At 45.9% G+C, this 24033-nt stretch overlaps 8 protein-coding genes across 8 annotated transcripts; 6 read left to right on the forward strand and 2 right to left on the reverse strand.

The window, feature by feature from the left end:
* Positions 1-770: 770 nt before the first annotated feature.
* N7510_011798 (HAD-like domain-containing protein) lies at positions 771-1490 on the forward strand (the record flags this gene model as incomplete). Its single annotated transcript, XM_056983722.1, has 1 exon — positions 771-1490. One exon carries the CDS (start codon positions 771-773, stop codon positions 1488-1490), a length of 720 nt encoding a protein of 239 aa, XP_056829216.1.
* A 2280-nt stretch (positions 1491-3770) lies between these two features.
* On the reverse strand, positions 3771-4760 carry N7510_011799 (uncharacterized protein; the record flags this gene model as incomplete). Its single annotated transcript, XM_056983723.1, has 1 exon — positions 3771-4760. The coding sequence occupies one exon, from the start codon at positions 4758-4760 to the stop codon at positions 3771-3773; it is 990 nt and encodes a 329-aa protein (XP_056829217.1).
* A 1045-nt stretch (positions 4761-5805) lies between these two features.
* On the forward strand, positions 5806-6432 carry N7510_011800 (DUF3425 domain-containing protein; the record flags this gene model as incomplete). The annotated part of the gene is made up of 1 exon (XM_056983724.1): positions 5806-6432. One exon carries the CDS (start codon positions 5806-5808, stop codon positions 6430-6432), a length of 627 nt encoding a protein of 208 aa, XP_056829218.1.
* Positions 6433-7637: 1205 nt separating this feature from the next.
* On the reverse strand, positions 7638-8242 carry N7510_011801 (GFA family protein; the record flags this gene model as incomplete). The annotated part of the gene is made up of 2 exons (XM_056983725.1): positions 7638-8051; positions 8117-8242. The coding sequence occupies 2 exons, from the start codon at positions 8240-8242 to the stop codon at positions 7638-7640; spliced, it is 540 nt and encodes a 179-aa protein (XP_056829219.1).
* Positions 8243-11730: 3488 nt separating this feature from the next.
* Positions 11731-13791, forward strand: N7510_011802 (cytochrome P450; the record flags this gene model as incomplete). Its single annotated transcript, XM_056983726.1, is given in 7 exon segments — positions 11731-11929; positions 11962-12212; positions 12230-12462; positions 12521-12659; positions 12755-13000; positions 13042-13295; positions 13371-13791. 7 exon segments carry the CDS (start codon positions 11731-11733, stop codon positions 13789-13791), a joined length of 1743 nt encoding a protein of 580 aa, XP_056829220.1.
* Positions 13792-15361: 1570 nt separating this feature from the next.
* N7510_011803 (uncharacterized protein) lies at positions 15362-16558 on the forward strand (the record flags this gene model as incomplete). The annotated part of the gene is made up of 1 exon (XM_056983727.1): positions 15362-16558. The coding sequence occupies one exon, from the start codon at positions 15362-15364 to the stop codon at positions 16556-16558; it is 1197 nt and encodes a 398-aa protein (XP_056829221.1).
* Positions 16559-18850: 2292 nt separating this feature from the next.
* N7510_011804 (FAD-binding oxidoreductase) lies at positions 18851-20317 on the forward strand (the record flags this gene model as incomplete). Its single annotated transcript, XM_056983728.1, has 2 exons — positions 18851-19270; positions 19328-20317. 2 exons carry the CDS (start codon positions 18851-18853, stop codon positions 20315-20317), a joined length of 1410 nt encoding a protein of 469 aa, XP_056829222.1.
* Positions 20318-21454: 1137 nt separating this feature from the next.
* N7510_011805 (phosphatidate phosphatase App1 family protein) lies at positions 21455-23097 on the forward strand (the record flags this gene model as incomplete). The annotated part of the gene is made up of 2 exons (XM_056983729.1): positions 21455-22444; positions 22498-23097. The coding sequence occupies 2 exons, from the start codon at positions 21455-21457 to the stop codon at positions 23095-23097; spliced, it is 1590 nt and encodes a 529-aa protein (XP_056829223.1).
* Positions 23098-24033: the final 936 nt, after the last annotated feature.

Raw genomic sequence — 24033 nt, forward strand, 5'->3', positions numbered from 1 at the left:
GTCAAAGATAAATTCTGTACATATTTGACTGACTATTCTGGGTATTGTACAGTAAAAAGCCTCAATATTCAGGTTTATTTTGTTTCTGGGGATGGATCTGTAAAACTGCTTTCATCTATCTTGAATGGGGATTTTCTGTTCTCACGTTTCGACGTGAACTTGTTGCCGTGCTCTACGTGGCATTGGCAAAGCCTGTAGTAAAGTCTTTGGGTGCATTTCAATAGGAGTATCCCACCTTGTGATTGTACGATTTGTGTCTATGGAGGAATCGAGCGGTTCTTCTTCGAAAGACTAATTACATTAGTCGGGAGAATATCAATATCAAATGAAGTAGAACTAACCATTTGATATTTGCAATGACCAGGTGATTCTAAACATGCCAATTTCACTGATAAAAGTGTTGCTGATACAGTACAGTCATTCTCGAACTCGCCTTGACCAATATACACTGAGAAACTCTTTCCTGGCCTCACCGCTAAGGCTTAGCGCAGATCATTTATTGAGCGGGCCGCATTAAGCTGAGGGACATGGTACTGTATCTTAGGGTGAAATATTACGTAACAGGTACAGGAATCCAGTGGCAAGTGCTGCGCCCGCCCCGAGCGATCTCAGGATTTATAATCAGTCGAAAGCCTTGGAATGAACTCATGCTGACCGCCGTTGGTCTCCTATAATTTGCTCCATGAAACATCATCATCCTTTCAATCACTTCCCCTGCTTTTTTCTCCATCATAAATTTTCAAAAATTATCGCCCCCATAATTATCAAACATGCCTGCAGAGAAAACCACAATCAAAGCAGTGTTCTTCGATTTCATGGGCACATGTCTCGACTGGCACAGTAGCGTGGCTCAATCATTTCCACCCGCAATCACTAAAGACGATGCATCCAAGCTAGCCCTGGATTGGCGCAGATTCTACTTTATCGAGAACAACCAACGTTTGCTGCAAGGCTGTGATCCCGAAGATATCGACATTACCCTTTCCCGAGTTCTTGATCAAGTGCTCGAGCAATATCCAGAACATAAACTCCACATAGACTCCGAGGTCAAAGAACAAATGATCGCGGCGTGGCATGCCCAGCCCGCTTGGCCAGAAGTGCAGAAAGCGATTCAGACTATACGAGAAGAGCTGGATCTCGAGGTCTTCGTCCATGCAAATGGTACGACTCGTCTGCAGCTTGATCTTACTCGCTCATCAGGGTTGGGCTTCAATATGTTATTTTCGAGTCAGTTGCTAGGGGTATACAAACCCAGTCCCGAAGCGTACAAGAAGGCATTGCAGCTTGTCAAACTCCAGCCAGAGGAAGTGGTGCTGGTCGCAGCCCACGCGTATGATCTTCGAGGAGCTCAGAGCGTCGGAATGAAGACCATCTATATCCATCGGTGGACTGACGATATTGATGAGGATATGGAGAAGGTGAGGAAGGAGTTTGATGTGTTTTTGGAAAATATGGAAAGGCTTCCTGCTGCCATTTCGAGAATCATGTAAATTAAATAATTATCCCTTTTTTCCGCAAGCTACCATTTGGAAAGTCTGACTTCGAGTAACAGCCACATCAACATCTTTGAACAGAATAAAATACTAGACTATGGTATTGTGACTAGCTGATTCTAAATCTTCAATCATAATTTTATTAATTTGCATGGTTGTTGATTTATGACCAATCGAAGCTGGCTGCCATGGTTATAATAAAATTGACAAACTAAACCTCCAGGAAACGGCGGCCCTTGAATCCCTGAATTTGAGCCTAACCATTCAATATATAGAAGATGTCTGATATTCTCTTCTATTGTGTCTGCTCCCTAGGGTGATTGTCATTCAGGGGTCCAATGCTCATCTCCGCGCTCACATTGGCTCGCGCATGGGTTGCGAACCTCCAACGATACATGGGGGGAAATCGATCCGATCGATTGAATCATCTACCACTCGCTAACCTTAATCTAACCTATCCTACCTAACTAACGAGGTGCAAACACGTCGCTAGGCCTTGACATTTCCCATGGGATGAAAAAATCCTAATCCCGTTGCTAGGTCCCATTATCCTATGGGAATTTGAAATTTTAGTCCCATTTCCCATTAGTCCCATTGGACTGCCCGCGGGGCTCATGGGATTCCCACATAGCCCCCTTTGTACTGCTTCCTCATAAGGGACATACCGCCCATCAATAGTGGCTTTTGAGTGGTTTAGTCGCTAACTGCCGACAGGATCTTAGCACGGTATTTGGAAGGATTCGGACCTTTGCAATCAGATTCTCAATCTATGAAGCATGAACCATAGGAACAGATTCGGATTACGCTCCAACCCTGGACTACTGTGGCACTATCTGCTTTAAGCTCCTCCGACAAGTGTACTTGAGAATGGCATGATCTCACAAGGAAACCTGGTCCACATCCTCTCGGATTCCTTCACCTGTCTACGTGGAAAGAGAGATACAACGAGGATCCTCCAACGTATATTCACTATTGTATATTGGCGAGTGACAGTCAATAATAGGGAGCTGTCAAAGGACACAGAGGAAGATGTCGTCTGGTCTCTAGCACCTTCTGGCAGCTGTCATTAGCCACAAAGAAATGGAAAGCTTTTCGACGAAAAGACTTTCGGCCACCGTTGGGTCGGACCCGATGACTCTGTCATAGTAGTATCAACAACTATCGTGCCAAACACAACCTGACTAAATTATTTGACGATACCGACATTACTCGGGCCGTCATTGAGAAGCGGCTTTTAATGTATTCAGATATTTTCTCTTGCGGTAAGAGGCACATGCTGAAGATATGTGTCGAAGTTGGTGTCGCCCACTGACGTAATTCACAAGCGACCCGCCCACCCCAAACCACGATTTTGAATGCATCATTTTTATAACTCGATATTTCAACAACTTTAATTTAAATTGTTTGATTATTCGTATAACGCTATTAATAAATGTAAAGAATAGTATAAGCTAACTTAAATTTAGGATAAATATTCTTTTGCAGCATTGCCACAAAATACGCAAGTGGACAAAATAAATATATATATCCGAATCATAGACAATATCATTAACTTTTTAAACCTCATAAGGAGACGTAATATGACCCAAACAGTACTAGAGTATAATAAGACCTCATATTAAGCTATTGTTGTAGAGATATTGAGTTGTCATTTATCGCATTTACTATGTATGGTGTTTTGGGGTGGGCGGGTCGGGTCGCTTGTGAATTACGTTACACTCTTCGAGTTCCTCAGCCCACAATGCCAAGACCTTCAGACTATTGAGTATAGACCAGAAAGATAACATTCCTGAGTCGTCATCTCTACAATATGTCAGAATCTGGGCGTACGACAGTCCCACATGGACGTGTAATTCACGAAGAAATAAATCTCTGATTCAGATAAATCTGGGAATGCCCGACAATTTAGAGGGCTCACTAACTAGTAAATGACTAATACATAGTAGGAAATATTGATGAGGGGTAAAATCCCCTGTACGTGATCTGTAGGAATTCCAATTCTTGACACAATACTTTACTCTAATAGGCTACTGTGGGCGCATCTATTTTGTACCGTCTTGGTCCACTTATTGTACACGGAACACTCCGCCAGAACGAAGAGCTGTTATTTTTAATCCTATCTGGTAGCCTTGTGATAGGTTCTATAAATTGAAGACATAATAGAGAAAACAGTTTTGTGGTCCTTCGGCTGCGAGTTTTGGGCACTCCGTAGACAGGAAGTTGACCGATTGCTCAGGGGGTTTTCTCACAAAAACCAAAACACGCCGCAAGCTTTCTTCAGTCGAGTGAAACACATTTCAGCGAGACATCCCACAGCTTCTTGGCATTGGCGACATCAAATGCATGCGGGCCGTAGCCTGGAGCCCACGTTCCCCCTGCGGGATCATGCGCGGTTGAAATCTGGCAGTTTTCCAAGTACTTTCCCCCTTGTCCTTCGAGATCCTTCGACACAGCTGCCCATACACTAGTAGCAGCCCCCTGGGCGGGGTTCATGTAGCTGGCCATAAGCTTCGGGTCCTGTGTTATAACTTGGATTTCCTCTTCGGACATGTGTTGCCCCAGGTTTGTTGTAACTGCCCCGGGATGGACACTGAGGGCGTGGAGCCCCTTAGACCCATAACGCCTCTCGATCTCGTTTGCAGTCCACAAATTCGCCGTTTTGCTCTGCCCATACGCCTGCATGGCCTCAAACTTGCCGTTGAAGTTGATGTCTTCGAAGTTGATTGAAGAGAATTTGTGCCCAGTCGAGGAAAGAACAACTACTCTTGGTTGAAATGACGGCGTGGATGTCGAGAGGAGAGCTGGCATCAAGAGGTTGATTAAGAGAAAGTGTGATAGATGATTCACTCCCAATTGAAGCTCAAAACCGTCCTTCGTGGTCTCTTTGCGGGTTATCATGACACCCGCATTTGCAATTAAGAGGTGCAATCGGTTGTTCTGTGCCAAAAATGCTGAAGCACAACTCCGAACGCTGTCCAGAGACTCCTGGTCAAGGTGGAGAAGGTGGACATTTGGAGACTCTGCAAGCTCCCCAATGGCCTTCTTTGCTTTTTCAAGATTTCGTGCTGTTAAATATAGTTTTGCGCCGGTCTTAGACAAGGCCTTGGCTGTCTCAACTCCGATACCCGAAGAGCAACCTGTGATCAAGATCACCTTATCCGACCACTTTCCAATGAGGCATTCGTCTCCAACGATCTGTTCAGCCGTCGGGCGCCCATCCCCGGGGCCACTTGGATGCGCATAAGCTGCAGCGTATCGAGATGTCATGATGACAGCTTAGGTAAAGTATGCGGAAGTAGGTTCTGACGCAAGACAGGAAGACTTCGTGTTTTTGCCGAGAACAGATGAGTGTTGACTGACTCCTTTTATATATTAAAGGAGAAGAGCAAAGACATTTTTTATTTACGAGTGAAGGCTTCCGTGGCACTCTGAGACGAACTACAGGTGAATTCTCGCGAATCAGGAAATATATTGCCTCTTCGTAAGTGGAGAAGAGCTGGACCCAGCAAAGTCAGAATAAATAAAGATGACGCCTATTGGTCATATTGCTCTGTTTAAGGTTGCGCTAATGCAGCTGGGTGACAGTTCCATATTTCTATCCATGGTTCCCATGATATAGAATGCCTCTTCCGCTTTTTTGTCAGCTGTACACTCAAAAGTCCGAAGTTGTGGGGCATCCCCAAAGGGGTTAGACGATGTCATCCAGAGTGGCTATTCACCTAGATGCCTTCCACGCTGTTGTATCCCCAGTTCGATCTTTATTTGTTGTAAGGAGTTTTCAAACCTTCAATTATACACCGTATTCTTGTGCACTCATTTCCAAGCAAAATCAATGCTACCCCCGACCTAGGAAGAAGTGGTGCATTGGATATTCATCTGGCAGTTCACTCGGGGTCCTCAACTCAAGGGATGCCTTTCGCCTTATTCTCCCGTGCCATCCGATCCCCAGCGTGATTTCATCATATCCTACGTTCAATTTCGCCCCTGTGCATGCAACCCGTTGTTTAATAGGGAAATGGATCTTCGTCACAATTTGTCGACCAATGCCCCTGCGCAAGCATTACCTCCCCAATGTATTCCCCTACAGGTTGTACTCCGGCTGGAGGATGATTGGACCGGGATCACCGATCCAAAAAGAAGGAAGAGAGTGCAGAATCGTTTGATTAAGAGAGAGAGTCGTAAGTTCGCACTTCCCCTATTAGTAGCCGTATCTTACTCCTCCCATCCAGGCCGGCGCAGGCGCTATGCCGCGGAGAACTCAGAGAACTACGAGCCACCGATAACATCACTGATAACGGTTATCGGCAAATGCATGGCCGATCTTGCATGTCTAAAGGACCTTTACAACCTTGGGATTCATTCGGAAGGGACAAAATGGGTCCTCCGTCAGCTGGAATGCATATGTTATGACCGCTACCTGACCGGTTCGCCACAAACGGAACTTCTTCTAGGCCTCACTCAGCTAAACTTGACCCGGGCTCTGGTGCATAATATGGAAATTTTGGGATATCAATCGAGACCGATGCACAACGAAGCGTTGTCTCCTTTCTGCATCGCTGGCCCCTCACAAACCGGCAATGAAATGGTTTCTCTGCCTCCTAGCTTGGAGCCTACTGCCCTCCAGCTCTCGACTCCACACCACCCGTGGCTTGATCTATTCCCTAGCCCCCAAATGCGCAATAATTTGATTGTCCTTGAGCCATTCGTGGATGAATACGGGCTCTGTGAAGACCTATGCAGTTCGACGGAAGGAACCGCGGGAATATTAGTCTGGAAAGACCCTTGGGATCCAACCGGCTGGGAGGTAACAAGCTCTTTTATGTCTATTTGGGGTTTAGTAGTCCGTAACTGTTGGGATCTGTTTCGATCTACGAACCATTGGCGTCTGAAACGGGGTGAGAAGCTATTATTCTACATTCCGCCGGCGATCCGGAGCTAGGTTGATCCTTGCTTGATTGAGAAGTCAGCGCTCCTTTCGAGTCCTAGGCTTCTCCCGTGTGGACAAGGGACCAGAATAGACGGAGGGTTGCATGTCACGTTTTATCAGAGGCTTGGAGACTGAATCAAAAGGAGCCAGGGGGCGGGGCTTTTTATGTCTCCTGACTCTGTGCCTTCTCAGCAGTTCTGAATTTCTTTCCAGTATTTTGTGTAAAATACATTATTCGAGATCTCTGTCGTTTATAAATAAAGGGACTATTCCAGAAAACAGTCTGGAAAACGGTGCATCGATCATTTATCCTATTAGGACTCGCATATGTAGGGTTTATTTTCCGGGTATGAAGTCGTAAAAGTTGGTCAACTGATTTCGAAAAATACTGTCAAACAAATCAATAATATGACAGCCGCGCGACTTTCTCAGATACTAGTAATGAAGGGTTGCCAGCAGAATCCCAGCAGAGCGAGAACAGGACACAAGAATAGACAGCAGACTGGTTCTTGATTTTCCACGGTATATCTGGACGGAACCAATAAGTACAGCCCAGGAAATCAACGCCGGAAGGTAATTCCCGATATTGGGCTTTGTCCAGGTGAATTTTTTGATAAGGCAAATTGGAAACTCGGAGCGAAGTCCGCTGGAAGTGGTCGGGATCCCCTATACTCTAGTGTTAATGCCACCGAGGCCCTCGCTGCCATTTTCCCCACCCTGATACCTGACCGCGGTGTGTGCTCCCGTCCCTAGCCCCCCGTGCCCTAACTGTACTAACCACGCAGGAGAGAGAGAGAGAGAGAGAGAGAGAGAGGACGTGACCTATCTATATACTAGATGGCCGCGCGCTCGTCATCGATGCAATCGACTAAAGGGTCAAAGGGCTACACGTCGCGCGATACGAAACCCCTCTATGCGTATACGCTAAACTCCTTCGCTCCCCCGTTGTGTAGGGCTCAGTTGAGTTGGGATGCCAACAGGAGAGGCCGATTCCAATTTACTAAAAGCGTAGATAGAAGAACTATCTAGGTGCGCAAAAATCAACATCAAATTGATGACTACGGTGATAATTGCAGGTATGCTTTCAGAGAAGGATTGAAGAACGAGAAGACTCGAAGAGAGACTAAACTAGCAAGGAATGCCACCACGAATGAGTTTCAGCAAGTAATAATAATACAAAACTGCAAGTTCCAGAGTCCTGGTACACACTTAGGCTACTAGGCATGAAGGCCATCCTCCACAAATTGCTTTGCACCTTCTGTTGGAGCTTTCCAGGCAACGCGGTCCTTGGTAAACTGTTCCATTGTGGGTCTCAGTTTGGTCTCGTGCAACGAGAAGTCATCCACACTGCCGACGCGCAGAATACTCATGCCGGGGAAAGCTGCGCCGACACGGTACATGAGCGAGCCACATGTGGAACAAAAGTAGTTGGTCATGGTGTTTTCCTTGCCGGGCTCTTTCACGAAAACAGTGCGCGATTGGCTGTACGTCTTTAGATTATCGCGGCCACGCAAATGCTTCAAGTGCGTATCATAGACCGTGAAATTAGTTGCATGCATAGATGCGGTAAGCTTGTGACAGTCGGAGCAATTGCAGACGAAAGAGCCAACATAGCCAGCTCCATGGGTTGGCTGGGAGGTTGATACAGCGTTAGAGCCAAGCAGAAACGACAGTAGGTTCGAGATACACCACTTACGAATGACAGTTGCACTGCACCGCAAAAGCATGTGGCGGTCGCTTCATCCTCCGTGGACCAGCCATCGTCAGCACCTCCAGCTAGAGGAAAGTACGGCTTCGAATTGTTAACAGCTGTGGGCGACATGTTTCTTGAGTTTATTCAGGGTTGTAGTTAGAAGCGTGGGATGGGTGATATGCTTTGTGATTAAAGAAGAGCGAGGATCTGGGAGACAAAGCGGACTGGTTTATATACTTGCGAAAATTGATCGAAAAGAGCTGTCCGCATCTGGTCCCTCAGCTTGATTTTTCGGGCTATCAATAAAGAGATGCTTTAAAATCATTTGGACTTAGTCTACCCATTACTCAACAAAAATCTTAAACCCTTTTGACTCTCTTAGCTTTACGTATTTCACGGCTAGCAATTCAATTTCATTGGTTGCTTAATTGACTTTAAGGCATGATGTGTCATGCACCTAGTGTTCTTAATAATCACCCCGATCAGTGGAAGCCTTGAAAAGCTAGGGCTGTGGTCTACTACTGTAGGTTATGTTACCACGAGCCTGTCTAGACCCATTAGAGTTAATGGACCGGCGCCCAATCATGTATCATGCTTTATGTTCTAAGAGACTTATGTTCAGTTGTGAGCTGTGAGCCAGGTTGGGCTTTCCGATTGCTTTCTCACAACTTCATAGCGTAGGCGAGCTAAGCGATCGAAGCGGAAGCGAGAAAACCGAATAACCCGATTAGTCAAATCCCGTCTTAAATGTCCTTATCTCTTGGCATTACTCATGGGAATATCGCCACTCAGGGAAAGACATGAGAGAAGAGAGTCAGTCCATTGGTCAAATTACGACGAGCAAGCTGGCTTAGAGATGAATAGATGAATATACAAATAACCCTTATCGCCAGGGCTTCTTCATAAACGAGTCCAGACTCCCGGCCCAAGCATTTTCCGGGGCAAGAGGCGGCCGGTAATCTAAGAGACCATCCACCGGACCGGTGCCCCGAAAGAAGAATCCGTCAACAATCCGATAATAATGATCCTATACGAAGACGGTAACGTCCATTCCTACTGCTAATAAGACTAAGCCCTATCTTACTTTGGCTAGGGCTTGCCAGGATAGCTGGTCTAATGGACAGCGGGCAACAGCGACATGCTTTTGTGGAGCCGTGTAGCTGAGTTTTGTTCGTACTGCCTTGAATATGATCATCGCACTTTATCCGATTCTAACATCTATTCTATCCTACTAGTGGTCTAGGCTTAGTCGAAACTTTCTATCTACAATTGTACTGACTATCGCAAAATCACTGCTTCTATGTTTGCCTCCAACTTTACAATTGACGACGAGTATCTGATCCATGGGGCAAAGTGTTCTTCGCCTAGGCACGGTTGATGATTTCAATTTCCTTAAGACCTAGCTAAAGCCTCGAATCGAATAGTTCGTTAATGAACGCGCGGCGTGGCTATATGGTGAGGATAGCGTTGAATAAGTTCAAGGGTTTGCCTATGCATAAGTTCATACCTTGAGACAGCAGTTTTGGATGTCTAGGGTGACCGACCATCTAACGTAAATCGAACAATCAAAATATAATAAGGAAAAATCATGCTCCTGTGCGTATTGACGGAAAGATTTCCGTGCCAGTAGCTTTTCTGGCGAATCCTGTGTCGTCAGCGTAGCAGCTGTCCCAATCCCTCAGAACCCCTATGATTTCCATCTCGCGCCTTATCAAAAGCCTAGCCAAAGTAGGTCAATAGTGCCTCCTGGTTTCATGGATGCTGTACCACCTAATGAGTGGAACTCAAAATAATGTTCACATAGGCATCTTGGGAAAAGATCTAGAGTCTGTTTTATTGCTCTACGTTTTCTGAGGATCTAGAGAGCAACGTAAATATCAAATTCGTCTTTCCCCGGTTTGTATACAAACGGTCTCTTGAGATGCCCCATGCGTTTTCGTAAAAGCCTTTTGCCACACATTCACCTCTGTAAGGAGAAATATTTCTACATATACGTCGACTTGCCAGCTCCAGACTTTTAGAATGAATGACTTTATGTCATTCGAAGTTCCCCATCCCGAGCGAAGCTTAATCACGGTGTAGAGCAAGGCTTGAGACAGCGTAAGTGATTCAACTCTATGAGCTTTGCGCCTGTCATCACTGCTGGGATTATAGAGACATTGATAACATTTCGCCGTTTGTTCTCTGAACACCAGATCTTGTTAGAACTCGCTTCGTTCCTTTCAGGACAGTGAGAGCGCAGCACAAGGTTTCGGGCATCTCGCGGGCGGTAGTAATCCCTGTTCTACAGTCCCAAATCCCGCCCACCAGGGAGGACCCTCTTCCACTCCCTCCGATTGGCCCCCGTCTGCGTGCCCCAATCGACCCGCTCTATCCGCTAATCCACCGAGAGGAGTCCAACAACCATAGAGGGGGGTCCGATAAATCGCTTTGTGATCTATCATATCATTAGACAACGCGACGCAATGCGTTGCATTGATCTTATAGATCTGTAGGTTGTGATTTCTTAGGCCTTTCTTCCGTTTCGTAGATGTATTTATATGACTAGTATCGCTTATCTACTATTAGATATTGTCGAATCCAGGTGGAGAATTGATCCGCCACAAATTACCCAACTAGTAATATCATGACCGCAAGATAGAAGAAATCTAACATTCTAAGGATACTCTGGCTATCTCTTTAATAGTGCACAATGCATAGTAAGCGAAATAAGCACACAATAACAAAAATGTGAAAATACAAAAGCAGTTTAGTGCTGACAAACTTTTATGCATGGATCCACCATGCTGGCATCTCGACAGACATTTATTTACCTGGTTATACCTAATCACGTGTGGTTTGGTCGATGGCGTCGACGAGTGATCGATGGCATTGACACTAGAAAATAAGGGTAGGGTAGGTCATGCTGGCTACAGCGTTGGATCTGGATCCCCTTCCACCCTTTCACTCGGGTTTGCCTTTTAATGACTGGTAATTCACTATTTCAGCGATGCGCCGGAATATCCACACTCCACTTCTTCCCCGAGTCGGTGACTTCCTGTTTTGATGTCAAACTCTTAATTAGGACTAGCTGAACAGGTATACTGCAAGAGAGTGGAGTGAGATTTATTAGCTTTTCCCGATATGGTATTTGCTCTTTTCAGTTCCATTGACTCGATTTCGACTAGCCTACTGCGAGAAATACCACTATACGCAATAGCACTTGCCTGACCAATGATGAAGCCAATGTTACGCCCTCGCACAGGTCGCTTAAGAGTGTGCTTCGGGTACTAGTCGTACACTCCCCCACTTGCAAATTTGCCAGCCTGGCCTGGCCAAGAGAAACTTGATTAGACCAGTGTGTTGGCATGTTCTGAATTCAGACATAGTTGGATGGCTGAGTTGTTTAACAAATCATGTCTTGCCCGAGGGAAAGACGCACGAGGTAGTAGATCAAAGATGTTGATCTTTTCCAGCTAGGAATTTTTGCGTCAGCCGCGAATAATTTGTAGGCGAATAAAAGCCAGACATCTGGGTTTTTTCTTATCCTGCGGTTCTTTCGTCCTCTTTCACTTGGTTATTAAGTGAATGTACATTGCTATATATTTCAATATCTCTCGAGAAGCTGCAGCGAGATCATGTCTTTTCAAGAATGTGTGCTATTTATCGCGGCCATCATTGTCCTGGTCTTTTCATGGAAGAAAACTTTCGCAAGGAAACGAATTGACGAATTACCCCCTGGGCCTAGCAGGAAGCCAATCATAGGAAATTTATTAGATTTGCCTGCTTCGGGTGTGCCAGAGTGTCTACACTGGCTGAAACACAAAGAGCGTTATGGTATGTGTTCCATTTTATATTATTATATTGAGTTGCTAATTGCGAGGCCTTGGGATTTGAAGGGCCTCTTAGCTCTATCGAAGTTTTTGGTCAAGTGATCATCATCATCAATGACAGAAGACTCTCATTTGAAATTCTTGAGAAGAACTCGGCCAAACATTCATCTCGCCCTCGTTTGGTCTTTGCGGACGAACTGTATGTATTAGCCTGTTCTGATTATTATTCACTTCAGAGGGCATGGAAAATGAACGGTAGCATTGTCCATTCATGTAGCCCTCTTGCAGTACATGATCTTTGGAGGCTGTATCAATATCGATACTAATAATCTTGGCGCACGGCAGTTCTGGATGGGGTGAAGCACCATCGAGTCAAGATAATACGAATCTTCTCCGGGCCTACCGTCGAGCAATATTTCGAGTCATTGGGACAAATGCATCGGCTTCCAAATTTGATAGTCTGCTAGAGTTGGAAGCGAGACGATTCACATGGCGTGTACTTCATCGGCCTCAAAACTTTGTTGACCATATTCGAACGTGAGTCTTTTCCAGCAGGTCACCTGTCCTTAAATTTAGATTTAATGCAGTAGGATAGTAATGCGGGCGCCTTTATTTTGAAGGTCACTTACGGCTATAATGTTGAGCCTCACGGTGAGGATCCTCTCGTTGGCCTGGCTGAATTGGCGCTGCAACAATTCTCAAAAGCCATTATTCCAGGCGCATGGTTGGTTGACGTGATTCCAATATGTGAGACATTATATAACCATTTCGTTATTTTGCATACTCACGGACATTGGAAGCCATTGACTCTAACGTAGATATAGTGAAGCATGTACCGGAATGGTTCCCCGGCGCGGGATTCAAGAAGATTGCGCGCAATTATTCCGAGACCTTGAAAATGTTAGTGGAGAATCCATTTTCTTTCTCAAAGTATATGATCAATCACAACAACTTCCGTCACTCTTTTGTTTCAAGTCTTCTGAATCAAGGAGAGGATGAAAACATTGTTAAATGGGCGTCGATGGCAATGTATAGTGCTGGAGCAGATACGGTAGGATCAAACTCATTGAATCCGGTATGCTTTGATTGGTAATGTTATACTTATCTCCAAACCAGATCGTGTCCGCTATTGAAGCCTTCTTTCTCGCCATGGTATTATATCCAGATATCCAACGCAAGGCACAGGAAGAGATTGACTCTGCTTTTGACGAACCTACTCTCCCGACAATGGCTGATAAAGCAAAGCTACCTTACATCAATGCAATGGTTAAAGAAGTACTCCGATGGCATACAGTAACACCATTAGGAGTTCCTCATAAAACAGACTGTGATGATGTTGTCAATGGCATGCTCATTCCAAAGGGTGCATTGTTATTGCCGAATATTTGGTACACTACTAGCCTTTCCTACTGTCGTTTCCCATCATATACTAAACAGCATACTAGGTCGTTCAACAATGATCCATTGATGTACCCCGATCCATCGACTTTCAGGCCCGAAAGATTTCTCTTTCCCGAAAATTCGCAAGTCGTTGCTGATCCACATAGCATAAGCTTTGGATTTGGCCGACGGATATGTCCTGGAAAGTTGATAGCTGATGCGTCATTGTTCCTGACAATCGCACATTCCCTTGCTGTCTTCCACATTGACAAATCTATCGACACCGAAGGCAACGAAATAAACCCGAATGTTGACTTTACTGCAGGAATAATCAGCCATCCAAAGCCTTATGACTGCAACATTACACCACGCAGCCAGCGGCATAAGGAGCTCATCCTTAAACTGGAAACTCAAGATCCGTTTGAATGTGGCGATGCAGCGTCTCTAGCAGAAGCGATCGATTTCTTCAAGAAGATGCAAAATTGAGTCTACAGTGAGAGAGTAGCGGGTGTGAGAGATGGAAACAGTAATATTTGTGACTAGCTGCAGCGTCTGCGCAATAAAATGATGTTACTGAATCTTTGTAAGTCTTGATATGTGTAACATTTAGCTTGGACTAGAACTTACCAATGCCCCTCGTGGTCACTGCTAGAGAATACTCCATTATCAAGAGCAACTAGTTCAGGGTTATGCGGTCGTGCATGTTTGATAAGAAGTGGTTCAGTCTGCGAACTTGCCACCGATTTAGTCAGGATTTGACGGCCGGTAACGGTATTCTGAGCGATATACGGAGTTGCATTAAAAGCCTTTTACCGGGACCTGTAGGGTCCCGTTCGACATGCTCGACGAAGTTTCGAATATGAAGGATTGCCGGACAAGTTGAATTTGAAGTCATGCCGTTATCCAGCGCACATCAAACCAAGATGGAAAACGTGGCTCAAATATTTTGTAAGGTTTGTAGAGGGATTAACGGGTGAAATGAGAAGTGGCTAAGAGGGACTCTTGTTGGTATGCCTACTGTGTTCTATGGAACTGAAAAGAATACCAATACTATGGTTTTGATATTTCCGAGGCCGTTTTATTCGAAAAGCCTTTGGGACTTCCTACTACGACTATTTATTCAATAATCATTCCAGCCTTGGAGCAGGATTTTACTGTGCCATGGAAGCCTTGACTGGTATGGCCGCTGAGGGAATTGCATCACGTTTCCCTTTCGAGAACATACTTGAGTCTTCTGCGATATCTGGCGAGCCCACGATCTTGGTTTACGTCGGTAGTGGACGGAGTCAAGTTGTGCGCCCGATCCTGGAGAAAAATGCCTAGGGTCCAGTGCGTTGTAATGTCCAAGATCAAAAAGCGTGCAGCTCACGAGAGTTGACTGTACCCGGATTAGGAAATCAGAGGCAACTGGGGTAAATATACTGCGACTACTGCGAACATTGCTGGTATACTTCCACCCAAGACAAATTGTCGAATCCTGGCGGGGCGGTCGAACCAATTGGAAACTAGATCTACCACTCATTACCTGATTCAGGTGGTAATGCTGGCATGTGGTCAAAAATTTCAAGATAGAAGAAGTCTGATTTCTAGAGATATCCTGGCTATCTCTTTTATAGTACAAAATGCATAATAAGCGAAATGATCGCACAATGCCAAGAATGCTGAAAAACAAGAGCAGTTTAGTGCTGAGCCAACCTTTGCCAGGGATCCACCATTCTGGCATTCGACACAAATATCTAACAATGCTTCTGCTGCTTTTGGCATTTGCCGATAAAGTTATCTTGGCGGAATTAGGATTTTACGTAATCCGACGAAAGATATCTCTCTTTGGGGGTAAACCGAACATGACAACGTCATAGCGGGTGCTGTTGACTTCGTATGTCACTAATCGACATTCCACATTGTCAATCAAGACAACAATTGACCATTTTTACTGTACCTAACCACGTCCTTGTGGGGGTTTGAAGCACATTAGCAACCCACAAAACGACTTGAAATCTTCCCCCAATAGCCAGAGCTAGCGCCACAAAACGGCCTACTTAGCTTTCACAGCAACATGGCTTTTATAATACCAGAAGACTGTCGGGAGAAGTTGGAATTAATCGATGGGACAGACTATCAGACCGAGGACCAAACTATTGCGAGCCTCCAAGAGTACAGACCGGTGACCTCCGAGAAGAATGTGTGGGCCTACTGGCATACAGGCATGATCAACATGCCCCGGTGGTGCCGGAAGAATGTCATCGACTGGGTTCGTCTCCTTGGCCCTCAATGGACTGTGCGTGTGTTGGACAATGTGGTCGACTCGCCCAACAATACGCTTCGATACGTGCCGGAGTGCCTATTTCCACCGGCCTTCATAGATCGCACCATGGATGGGCCATACCTAGGCCAACACAGTGCGGACATGACGCGCTCAGCCTGTCTTTATGAGCATGGTGGTGCCTGGATGGACGTGGGAAGTATCCTGTTTCGTCATTTAGATCGCATCTGCTGGAACGAGTTGGAAGATGCGGAGTCGCCGTACCTTGTGGCAATCCCCGTGATCCACAGCATTGTGAGTGCAAACCATTTTGTGGCCGCTCGACGGCACAATCCTTTTATATATCAATGGCACCGTCTTTTTGTGTACATCTGGGGTCACAAAAAGAACATCAAGGGGTGTCTAGTTGATCCGCTGCTTGCTCCAGTTATAGGATTGATGCACGACGAAAATTCAAAGTTTGACCCGGACTGGGTTGATCCAGTCGTAGCACTGGAGTACGTTACGCAGATTGTTTGCTTTACTCGGCTCTTGTGTCTCGAGAACAATGGTGAGGGATTCTCAGGTGTCAACTATTGGCAAAAGCATATTCTCGCTTTTAGCGCGCTGGAAGAAGACTGGCGCGGAGAGTTCATCACGAGTTTTGTGGGCTTTGGCCCGCGTGCCTATGAAGCTCTGACATGCTCCCACTCTGGTCCAAACGCGGACCCAACCTCGAAGAAATACCATGATGCTGAGAGATTGATTTGGGAACTGCTCGCCCATGCGAGCATGTGGAAAGTGGCCCATGGACACAGGCTGACCCACTCGGTGCAGCTAGGTACACTGCTCGATATGCCCGAGAACGAGGGCAAGGACGCAGCACCGGACACATTCGGAGAGCTACTGCGTTATGCCTCAGTGCATCTGCGTCAAACGCGCGACAGCATCGTAAGGATGCCCAATTTGAGGCCGAGCGAAACGTGGAGGAAGGCTGTCTTAGAACCATAATGCATGCAAACTTACCCCCTGTCTGCTCGTAATACTTGCATTCTTACTCTCCGAAAGAACCTCGCCCTGGGTCCGACTTTTCTGTGCGCTCTTTGGTCTTGGATCAATATGGGCCTCACCTGCATGCTGCTTCGACGGAACCATGACGATGTCGCGACACCTCCGTCTTGTTGTTGATCATCTGATAAATGCACCATTTGGATGGAAATAACCAAAATGCATTAGTGCATCTCGAATTCATCCTTTGTATTACTTCCCTCTTATATAGTCTGAGATCGGTTCAATGCTAGCGAGACAGCGAATAGACCGCTGACCCAGTAGAGCGATCATCCTTTTCCGTACCGAAGCCTTATGTGATCAGTAACAGGAATACGGAAGTAAAGATGGAGCGATTTTGTATCTCCTGGATTATGAGGTGCTGATTTGCAAACCCTGCGCATCCCGTAGCACCTATCTATCTACACACCCATCTCATAGGTCACCGTAAGGAATGGCCGGGCTTTGAATGTCCTACTGCGGTGCCTCGGCTATAAAAATGGCTACGGGACTTTCCTTTAGCTGATCTCATTTAACAACCAAGACCACTTCCACGCCTGATGTCTTTAGCCTTGCCTTGCCTTGCCTACTGGTCGAGAATAGGAAAGGCTGCAAGCAATACCACTTTGTAGCTCGCTCAGACGAGAAGATGCAGAATAAACCTACGGACCCACTATTCTATACCATCCCGTCATCTAGCGGAAAACTAAGGAGAATATAAATCAGGCTCGGCCAATCCATCAGACTCTCTGGGGAAAGGTTCATTGCTAGCACTTGACTAAGGGCTAGGAGAACCTTTTATAGCAAGTCGTAGAAGTGAGTCAATAGTTGCGTAGACTTCCATCTTCCGCCGCCGTAACTCCCACTATTATCATCCACACTACTAGACCACCTGTTGAAGATGCTATCTGAGGCATTTTGGTGACATTAAATCGTATCTGTGTTCTCTTCTATATCGCTCTTCTAGATTATGTCCTACATAGAGATCCGTTTGAGAGTATGGTAATAGAGTTCTTTGCAGACCTGGCACTCACCCACCCCCGCGGGTCCAATGTCAGGAGCATCCAACCGCACCTCAGAGAGTCAGGGTCGGTGAGGTTCGACTCTGACCCTGACCCTCATGGAACCTCAAATGCATAATTCTTCCGCGATTCCTATTTTGTCTAAAATTGATGATTCAGCTTATTGAAAAACTGTTATTTACAGCTGTTTTAATACCCATTTATGTTCTTCCTAAATTTCAGTATAATACCTTCAAAATTTTAAAGAAATTGGATTGTAAATAGATACTTTGTACGTCGTCACTATAGTGTTCTAAGATTTAACTGTACTTGTAGGGTGGCTGGAACCCTAGGCATTTTTCCCCAGGATTCGGCGCACAACTTGACCTCGTCCACTACCAACGTAAACCAAGATCGTGGGCTCGCCAAAATCGAAAGGGATTTAGCTTTCCTGTTTCCCTCGACAATACCAAAATAACCCAACTTCCCCAGCTTATAACTCGATAACTAGAGAGATTATTACAATCCTGTTTAAAGATTTAGAATCAGCTAGGAGACGGCTCAACCTTTAAACACGTATTACCACGTAGGACATCTTTTGATCATATTAAAACAGGCCATTTTGCTCACTACGCAACGACCGAGGTGTTTAAATTTCACCGGTTCAGCAATGATCAACATTAGTAATGGTCTCAATTCCCGTGCGTACCGAAAGACAATCACAAGGAGCCTCCCTCTAGCACCACTGGCGATATACTTCATCATCGACCAAATTCAGTCATAGTGAGAGACTGTCAGTACTGTACGACCTGCACCTTCTTATGGTCGATATGATTTAGTACTCCCATCGCATTTAACGTAATGGTCTCGGGAGATGTACCGGTCTTAGTAATCGTTGTGGGTCCGAAGTTAGGCCAAAGCAAAGTTTCAAAGAGGGAATGAGAGGAATATCCAAACGTTGTCTATGATGCTGTAATGATGAAATCATGTTCCATGGAAAACAGGGGGCAAACAGGCGGAACTGGGCCATCTCATCCAACAGCAAAATCTAGACCTATCGAGGATGAATTTGGGTCGTCTGTTTTCCGGATGGTAATTCTGTCAGATGATTTTTGTCGCGGGCAGAAGTGGGGCTACGTGAGTGCACGTGGACTTGTGATCCTTGCTGACATCTATTACAACTCATCATCATCATCATCATCATTTTCCTCCCCCGTTTCATTCCTGAAAATATCCTTGATAGAAGCCAATAAAGATGAGCGACCTCCTACAGCTGCATGGCGATGTCATCCTATCGAATCCCTCTACACCATTATACCGCTCGGTCTCTAGATGGTCTGACACGGGCATTTTAGAACGTCCTGCGCTTACAATTGTTCCGAAATCTGAGGAAGATATTGTGGTTGCCATAGACTACTCCAGAAAGAATGCACTTCAGTTATTTCCTGCTGGCGGTGGGCATGGCTCATTTGTCTCTGTCACCTCTAGGACACTATATCTTGACTTGAGAAGATTTGATAAGGTTGAAGTGGACACTGACGCTCAGACGGTCACCGTCGGAGGCGGAGCTTTAACTGGTCAGCTGGTTAAAGCATGTACTGACCAAGGATTCTACACCACATGGGTCAACAGCAATGCGGTTGGTGTTGTCGGGAGTATATTGGGTGGAGGTAACGTAAGTCGTTTACCGAGGACTGAGCCCATCGTGAAGTACTAATACAGGCTCACATAGCCGACCATGGGTGGTTTACATGGAATGATGATTGACTATGTTCTTTCCGTCCGTTTGATCACTTCCGAGGGGAGACCAGTAGAAGTCAGTCCCGCATCGACTGGCAAAAATCTCGCACTGTTCAATGCCCTGTGCGGAGCAGGCAACGGACTTGGTGTGATCACCTCAGTGGTAATGAGGATATTCCCCCTAAGTAATCTTCAACTGTCGGAGCATGGGGTTTGGACCCGCAGACTCATCTTTCCAGAGTCGGCAATTGATCTTGCGGCCAGCGTGTTTGACAAACTACAGCGTCCTCCACCACCTATGGTTGTAGCTATGGTTTTCGCAAGAGCGCCACCAAATGCGTTTAGGCCAGGTGCACCAATTATTATTCTCACAGTGACCTATTATGGGGCTTTGGATCGTGCGGAAGCGACCGTCCCAGTCTTATTCGATGAGGAAACCGTCGCTAAAGCTATCAGTGCACAAACAGTACTGATACCACTGTCCGAAGTAAACGATAACCTTGCACACTTTGACGTGCACGGTGGATTCAAAGATATTCAATCCGCTTGGGTTAAGGAGACCCATTCAGAGACCATCGTGACCGCATTTGGAAAATGGCTTGATTTCACCACAGAATACGAGGATGCAAGGCGTACCACCGTAGTCTTGAGTAGCTTCAACACTCAAAAACAAATTGAGATCAGCAACACAGCGGAAGGACGGGCGAGATACTGCAGTCACCGTGACAGAGGAACTCAAGCATTGATCATCAGTTGGTTCACGGAACAAAGTACCAATTCGGCTGCAGCAAATTTCGCCAAAGTAATCAAAGCCTTGTACAGGCATGATAGATCGGCTTCAGAACTACCGCGGACCATTCTGAACAACCTTGGCCCCGACACCAAACCGGCTGAGTTGCACCCTGAGGGCCGAGTCAGACAGTTAAAGAAATTAGCCAGTGTTTGGGATCCTAGTGGTCTTTTCTGGAAGCCATGGGACTAGGAGTCATCTTCATTTTCTTATCTGGCTTCAATTAAGTGGAATTAGATTGTGCAGTCTCGAAGACAAAATTAAGAAGAAATAGGTGCCATACCTAACTTCGCTTTACTTGCAGCACACTGGCTTTCTATTCTTTAGTACAGCCAAGTTCATGTGAAATACGTAGCAACTTTCAATTATCCTTTCAAAAAAAAAAAAAAGATAAAAGGGGAAACAGAAAAATAACAGGTAATTCTGCGTTGCGATTTATCGTAACGTATGGGCAGCATAATCCACGAAAGCATGGCGGTCAGGCGAGCGGGGTTAGGGCCAATGGGGGCGCGAGAAACGACATTAAGGCTACCATCTACACATACCCATTATTCGATTATAATAAGAGGCTCGATCGCTTCGTTATACTATTCGGTCGCCGCATTCGGCTCAGTGCTAGCCAGAATTCTCTGGTCCTCCCGTGGGTCTGTCAGTACTTACCTGACGCGCCACTGTGCAACGCTTCCCACTCCAATATGTGGCTGTATATATCGGATTTTAGGCCATGGTCGCGACTTGCCCTATAGGCTGCCGTCGCTTTATGAGGGCGGTCAGGGTCATACTCAGTGAGCCCTCAGACTAGGCTTTGTGCACGCGAGCAAAGACAAGCTCGTGCAGAGTTTGTGCCCCAACCAGAAGGGAATCCTTAAATTCCCACCAAGGTGCAAAGAGTTTCAGGTATAGACACCAGAAGAAGAAACTGGTGAGTGAAGGAGACTCCGAAAGAGACATTGATGAATTAGACTCGCTAGATTAGAAGAAATGTGGGGGATAGTTATCACATGGGGCTGGGGGCCTGGCTTTGACTTTTATTACTAGCCCAACATGGTATTTGCATGTCAATGATATTGTACCTCTTTTTTCTCTTTTCACATTTTATATGTTGAACGGAGATATACTGAAAACATTAATAAAGTATAAAATTAGAAAGCTACAACCTCTAGATATATTCATGAATGACGCAGGTGGAAGAGATTCAAAGCCACTTAATTTGCGACAAACCTGGAAAATCTTCCGATGACGTCGGTTCTGTTCATAGTGTATTTTTGTTAAATTAGGAAAATTTCTCCATTCTTTTTTTTTCTCTAAGAGTTATAAACACTTGAGAAAATGAGGTCTACTATTTCGCGTGCCTTTGTACAGGCTTCTCTTCTCTCGTTTGCCTCTGCTTCTCCCGTTCCAACTGCTTTCGCTAATGCTGCCCCAGCCGATCCCGTCATTACAGCTTCCCCGGTCCAGCATAATCCTTCCCCGGTCGTTGCCCGAAACTTCTTGAGCGACGTAGAATCTGATGTTGATAATGTGCTTTCGGGGCTTGGGTCGGATCTACCCTCATGGGTCGCCTCGGGGGTACCCAATTTCTTCCAGGGTTTCCCCACTGGAGACGCAGTTGCGAGCTCCCTCGGTTTGAACGATGACGATTTGGCAGCACTACCAACCAATGTGTTGAACATTGACCCTTACGCCAATTGGACCAATTCGGGCTGGAACGTTCGGTTCCATGGAAATGTCTACAAACAGCCAAACACGTCGGTCTCAACCTTGAACAAGCTCGCCGATGTCTTTCTAGTCAACACGAGTATTTCGGATCTTCCAAAGTCCCAGGCAGATCAGGCACGTAATCTGACAGCTGAGATCTTTGTTGTTCAGCAGAAAGAAGTTGCTGTGAACACGATTTATCTTCAGCCTGCTGCTGGCCAGGGATCAAGCGGACAGCCCGGTGGCGGTGGGTCATCAAACACGACTGGTGGCACCCAGGATGTTACGTTGCCCTATAACACAACGGTCGAAGGTGACTTCGACACCTTTGTGCCAATCGCTAGTAAGGGCCTCACCGCAGGAAATGAGACCTCGGCAATCCAGAGACTTGACGTTCATGTCAAGGACGCAACCATTGGAAATAGCACCGCATATCTTGTACCTCCTGTTGGAATTACCATTGTCTCCGACATTGACGACATTCTGCGTATCACCAAGATCTACGAGCCGGAGCAAGGATTGATCAATTCTTTTGCTCGTCCATTCACAGCTTGGGAGAATATGCCTGACGTTTACCGCAACTGGTCTACCAGCCTGCCAGACCTGCATTTCCACTATCTTGTAAGTCCCTTTTCCTTACCCGCCTTTTTTCTGAAGACTAACAGTCGTCTCAGACTACCACTCCCGAGCAAATCACGAGGAACTACATGGATTTCATTTACGCCAACTACCCCGGCGGCTCCTTCGACACACGCCCTCTTAACTTTAGCGATGTCTCCGCCACCCTCTCGATCCGCAAGTTCTTATTGCAAAAGGTCTTCGAAACTTTCCCTGAACGCAAGTTTGTCCTGGTGGCAGACACCAGCAACAGTGATGTCATGCGCGATTACCCTGAAATGGCAACCGAATTCCCTGGACAGGTCCAGTGCATATTACTTCGCAACACCTCCGCAACCGATTCGGGCGATGAATTCCCGTATGACACTTCTGGATTCAAGGACCTCAACCAGTCAAACTACATGTTTTTTGTGCACTCGGATGATCTAACTAACTTGGATCTCGCGAATGGAGACTGTTACAACCAGTCCATCCCCCAAAATTTGACATTTAGCTACCAGGGACTACCAGGTGACTTAGGAGCTACCCCAACATCAGTCAATGGTTCCGCAAATCACACTGGAGCCGCGAGTGGACTATTGAAGGAGTCGGCCAGTGCAAAAAGCCTTGCGGCTTTGGTCGCGGTGCTGGCTACGGCCACTTTTATGTTCTTGTAGAATCATGTAGACATGATTAATGTTATGTACATCCAAGAAAATCTACGTCAACTGAGACATCTATCACCAAGCCTTCACATAAAACAGATCGTGCATAACCGAAGGAATGAATTTGTGGTGATTTGTTGAACTAGAAAGCTATGAACACGCAGTCCTGGAGGTGCCCATTGGGCTGATGGAGCATATGTCGCTACCTCTAGATTAGACATCAATGTGCCATGTGTGACGTCACTTTGCTGCCAGATTTCAGCGTATTTCGTTTTGTACTCCGTAGAAGATATTCATACCTCACATGTGTACATATGCATGCATGAGCTAGTTTTTCATGGAAACTAGGCCTATTATCACCAAAGCGTTGGGACCCTCCATTATTTAACCTGAAGCTGCGTAGCATTCTGTGAGGACGGTGCGTGTCCTGGCAAGTGTAATCCGGGCAATAGAGTCTCTACATGAATATTGTATTCTGGAAACGTAGCAAAAACTAATCGCTGGCCTCTCTATGTGAGGTCAGCTAAGGAAACTAAATATATGGTGCGCTTACTAACGTTTAGTAGGCGAGTCGATATCTCTCATACAGCATAGTACTACATAAAGGCTTCACAGTGTGAGCCTTAGGCATGATAGGATTGTGGTCCTGAAAAGTGGCGTGGCGCGAGAATAGTAAAACCAGTATTATACTAGAAAAGGCACAGTGGTCCAAAGTATAAAGTAGAATCAATGTAAAAAACAGCATGTTATTTTGATGACAGAGCAGCTTTATGATTGAAATCATGCAAAACTTGGATCGAGTTAGGCCCAAATTGGGTTTTACTGGCGCCCCAGTATTGGGTGCGGCTTGGGTCTAGGTAAATGAATTCTGACCCGAACCCAGGCTGGGTTAGGTTCTGGATCGGAACCTTTGACCCAAATTGGGTTATGCGGAAGCCTATGGAATAT

The sequence above is a fragment of the Penicillium lagena genome, assembly GCF_028827675.1.
Source record: "Penicillium lagena strain IBT 129212 chromosome Unknown utg000008l_segment0_segment0, whole genome shotgun sequence".
Taxonomy (NCBI): Eukaryota; Fungi; Ascomycota; class Eurotiomycetes; order Eurotiales; family Aspergillaceae; genus Penicillium; species Penicillium lagena.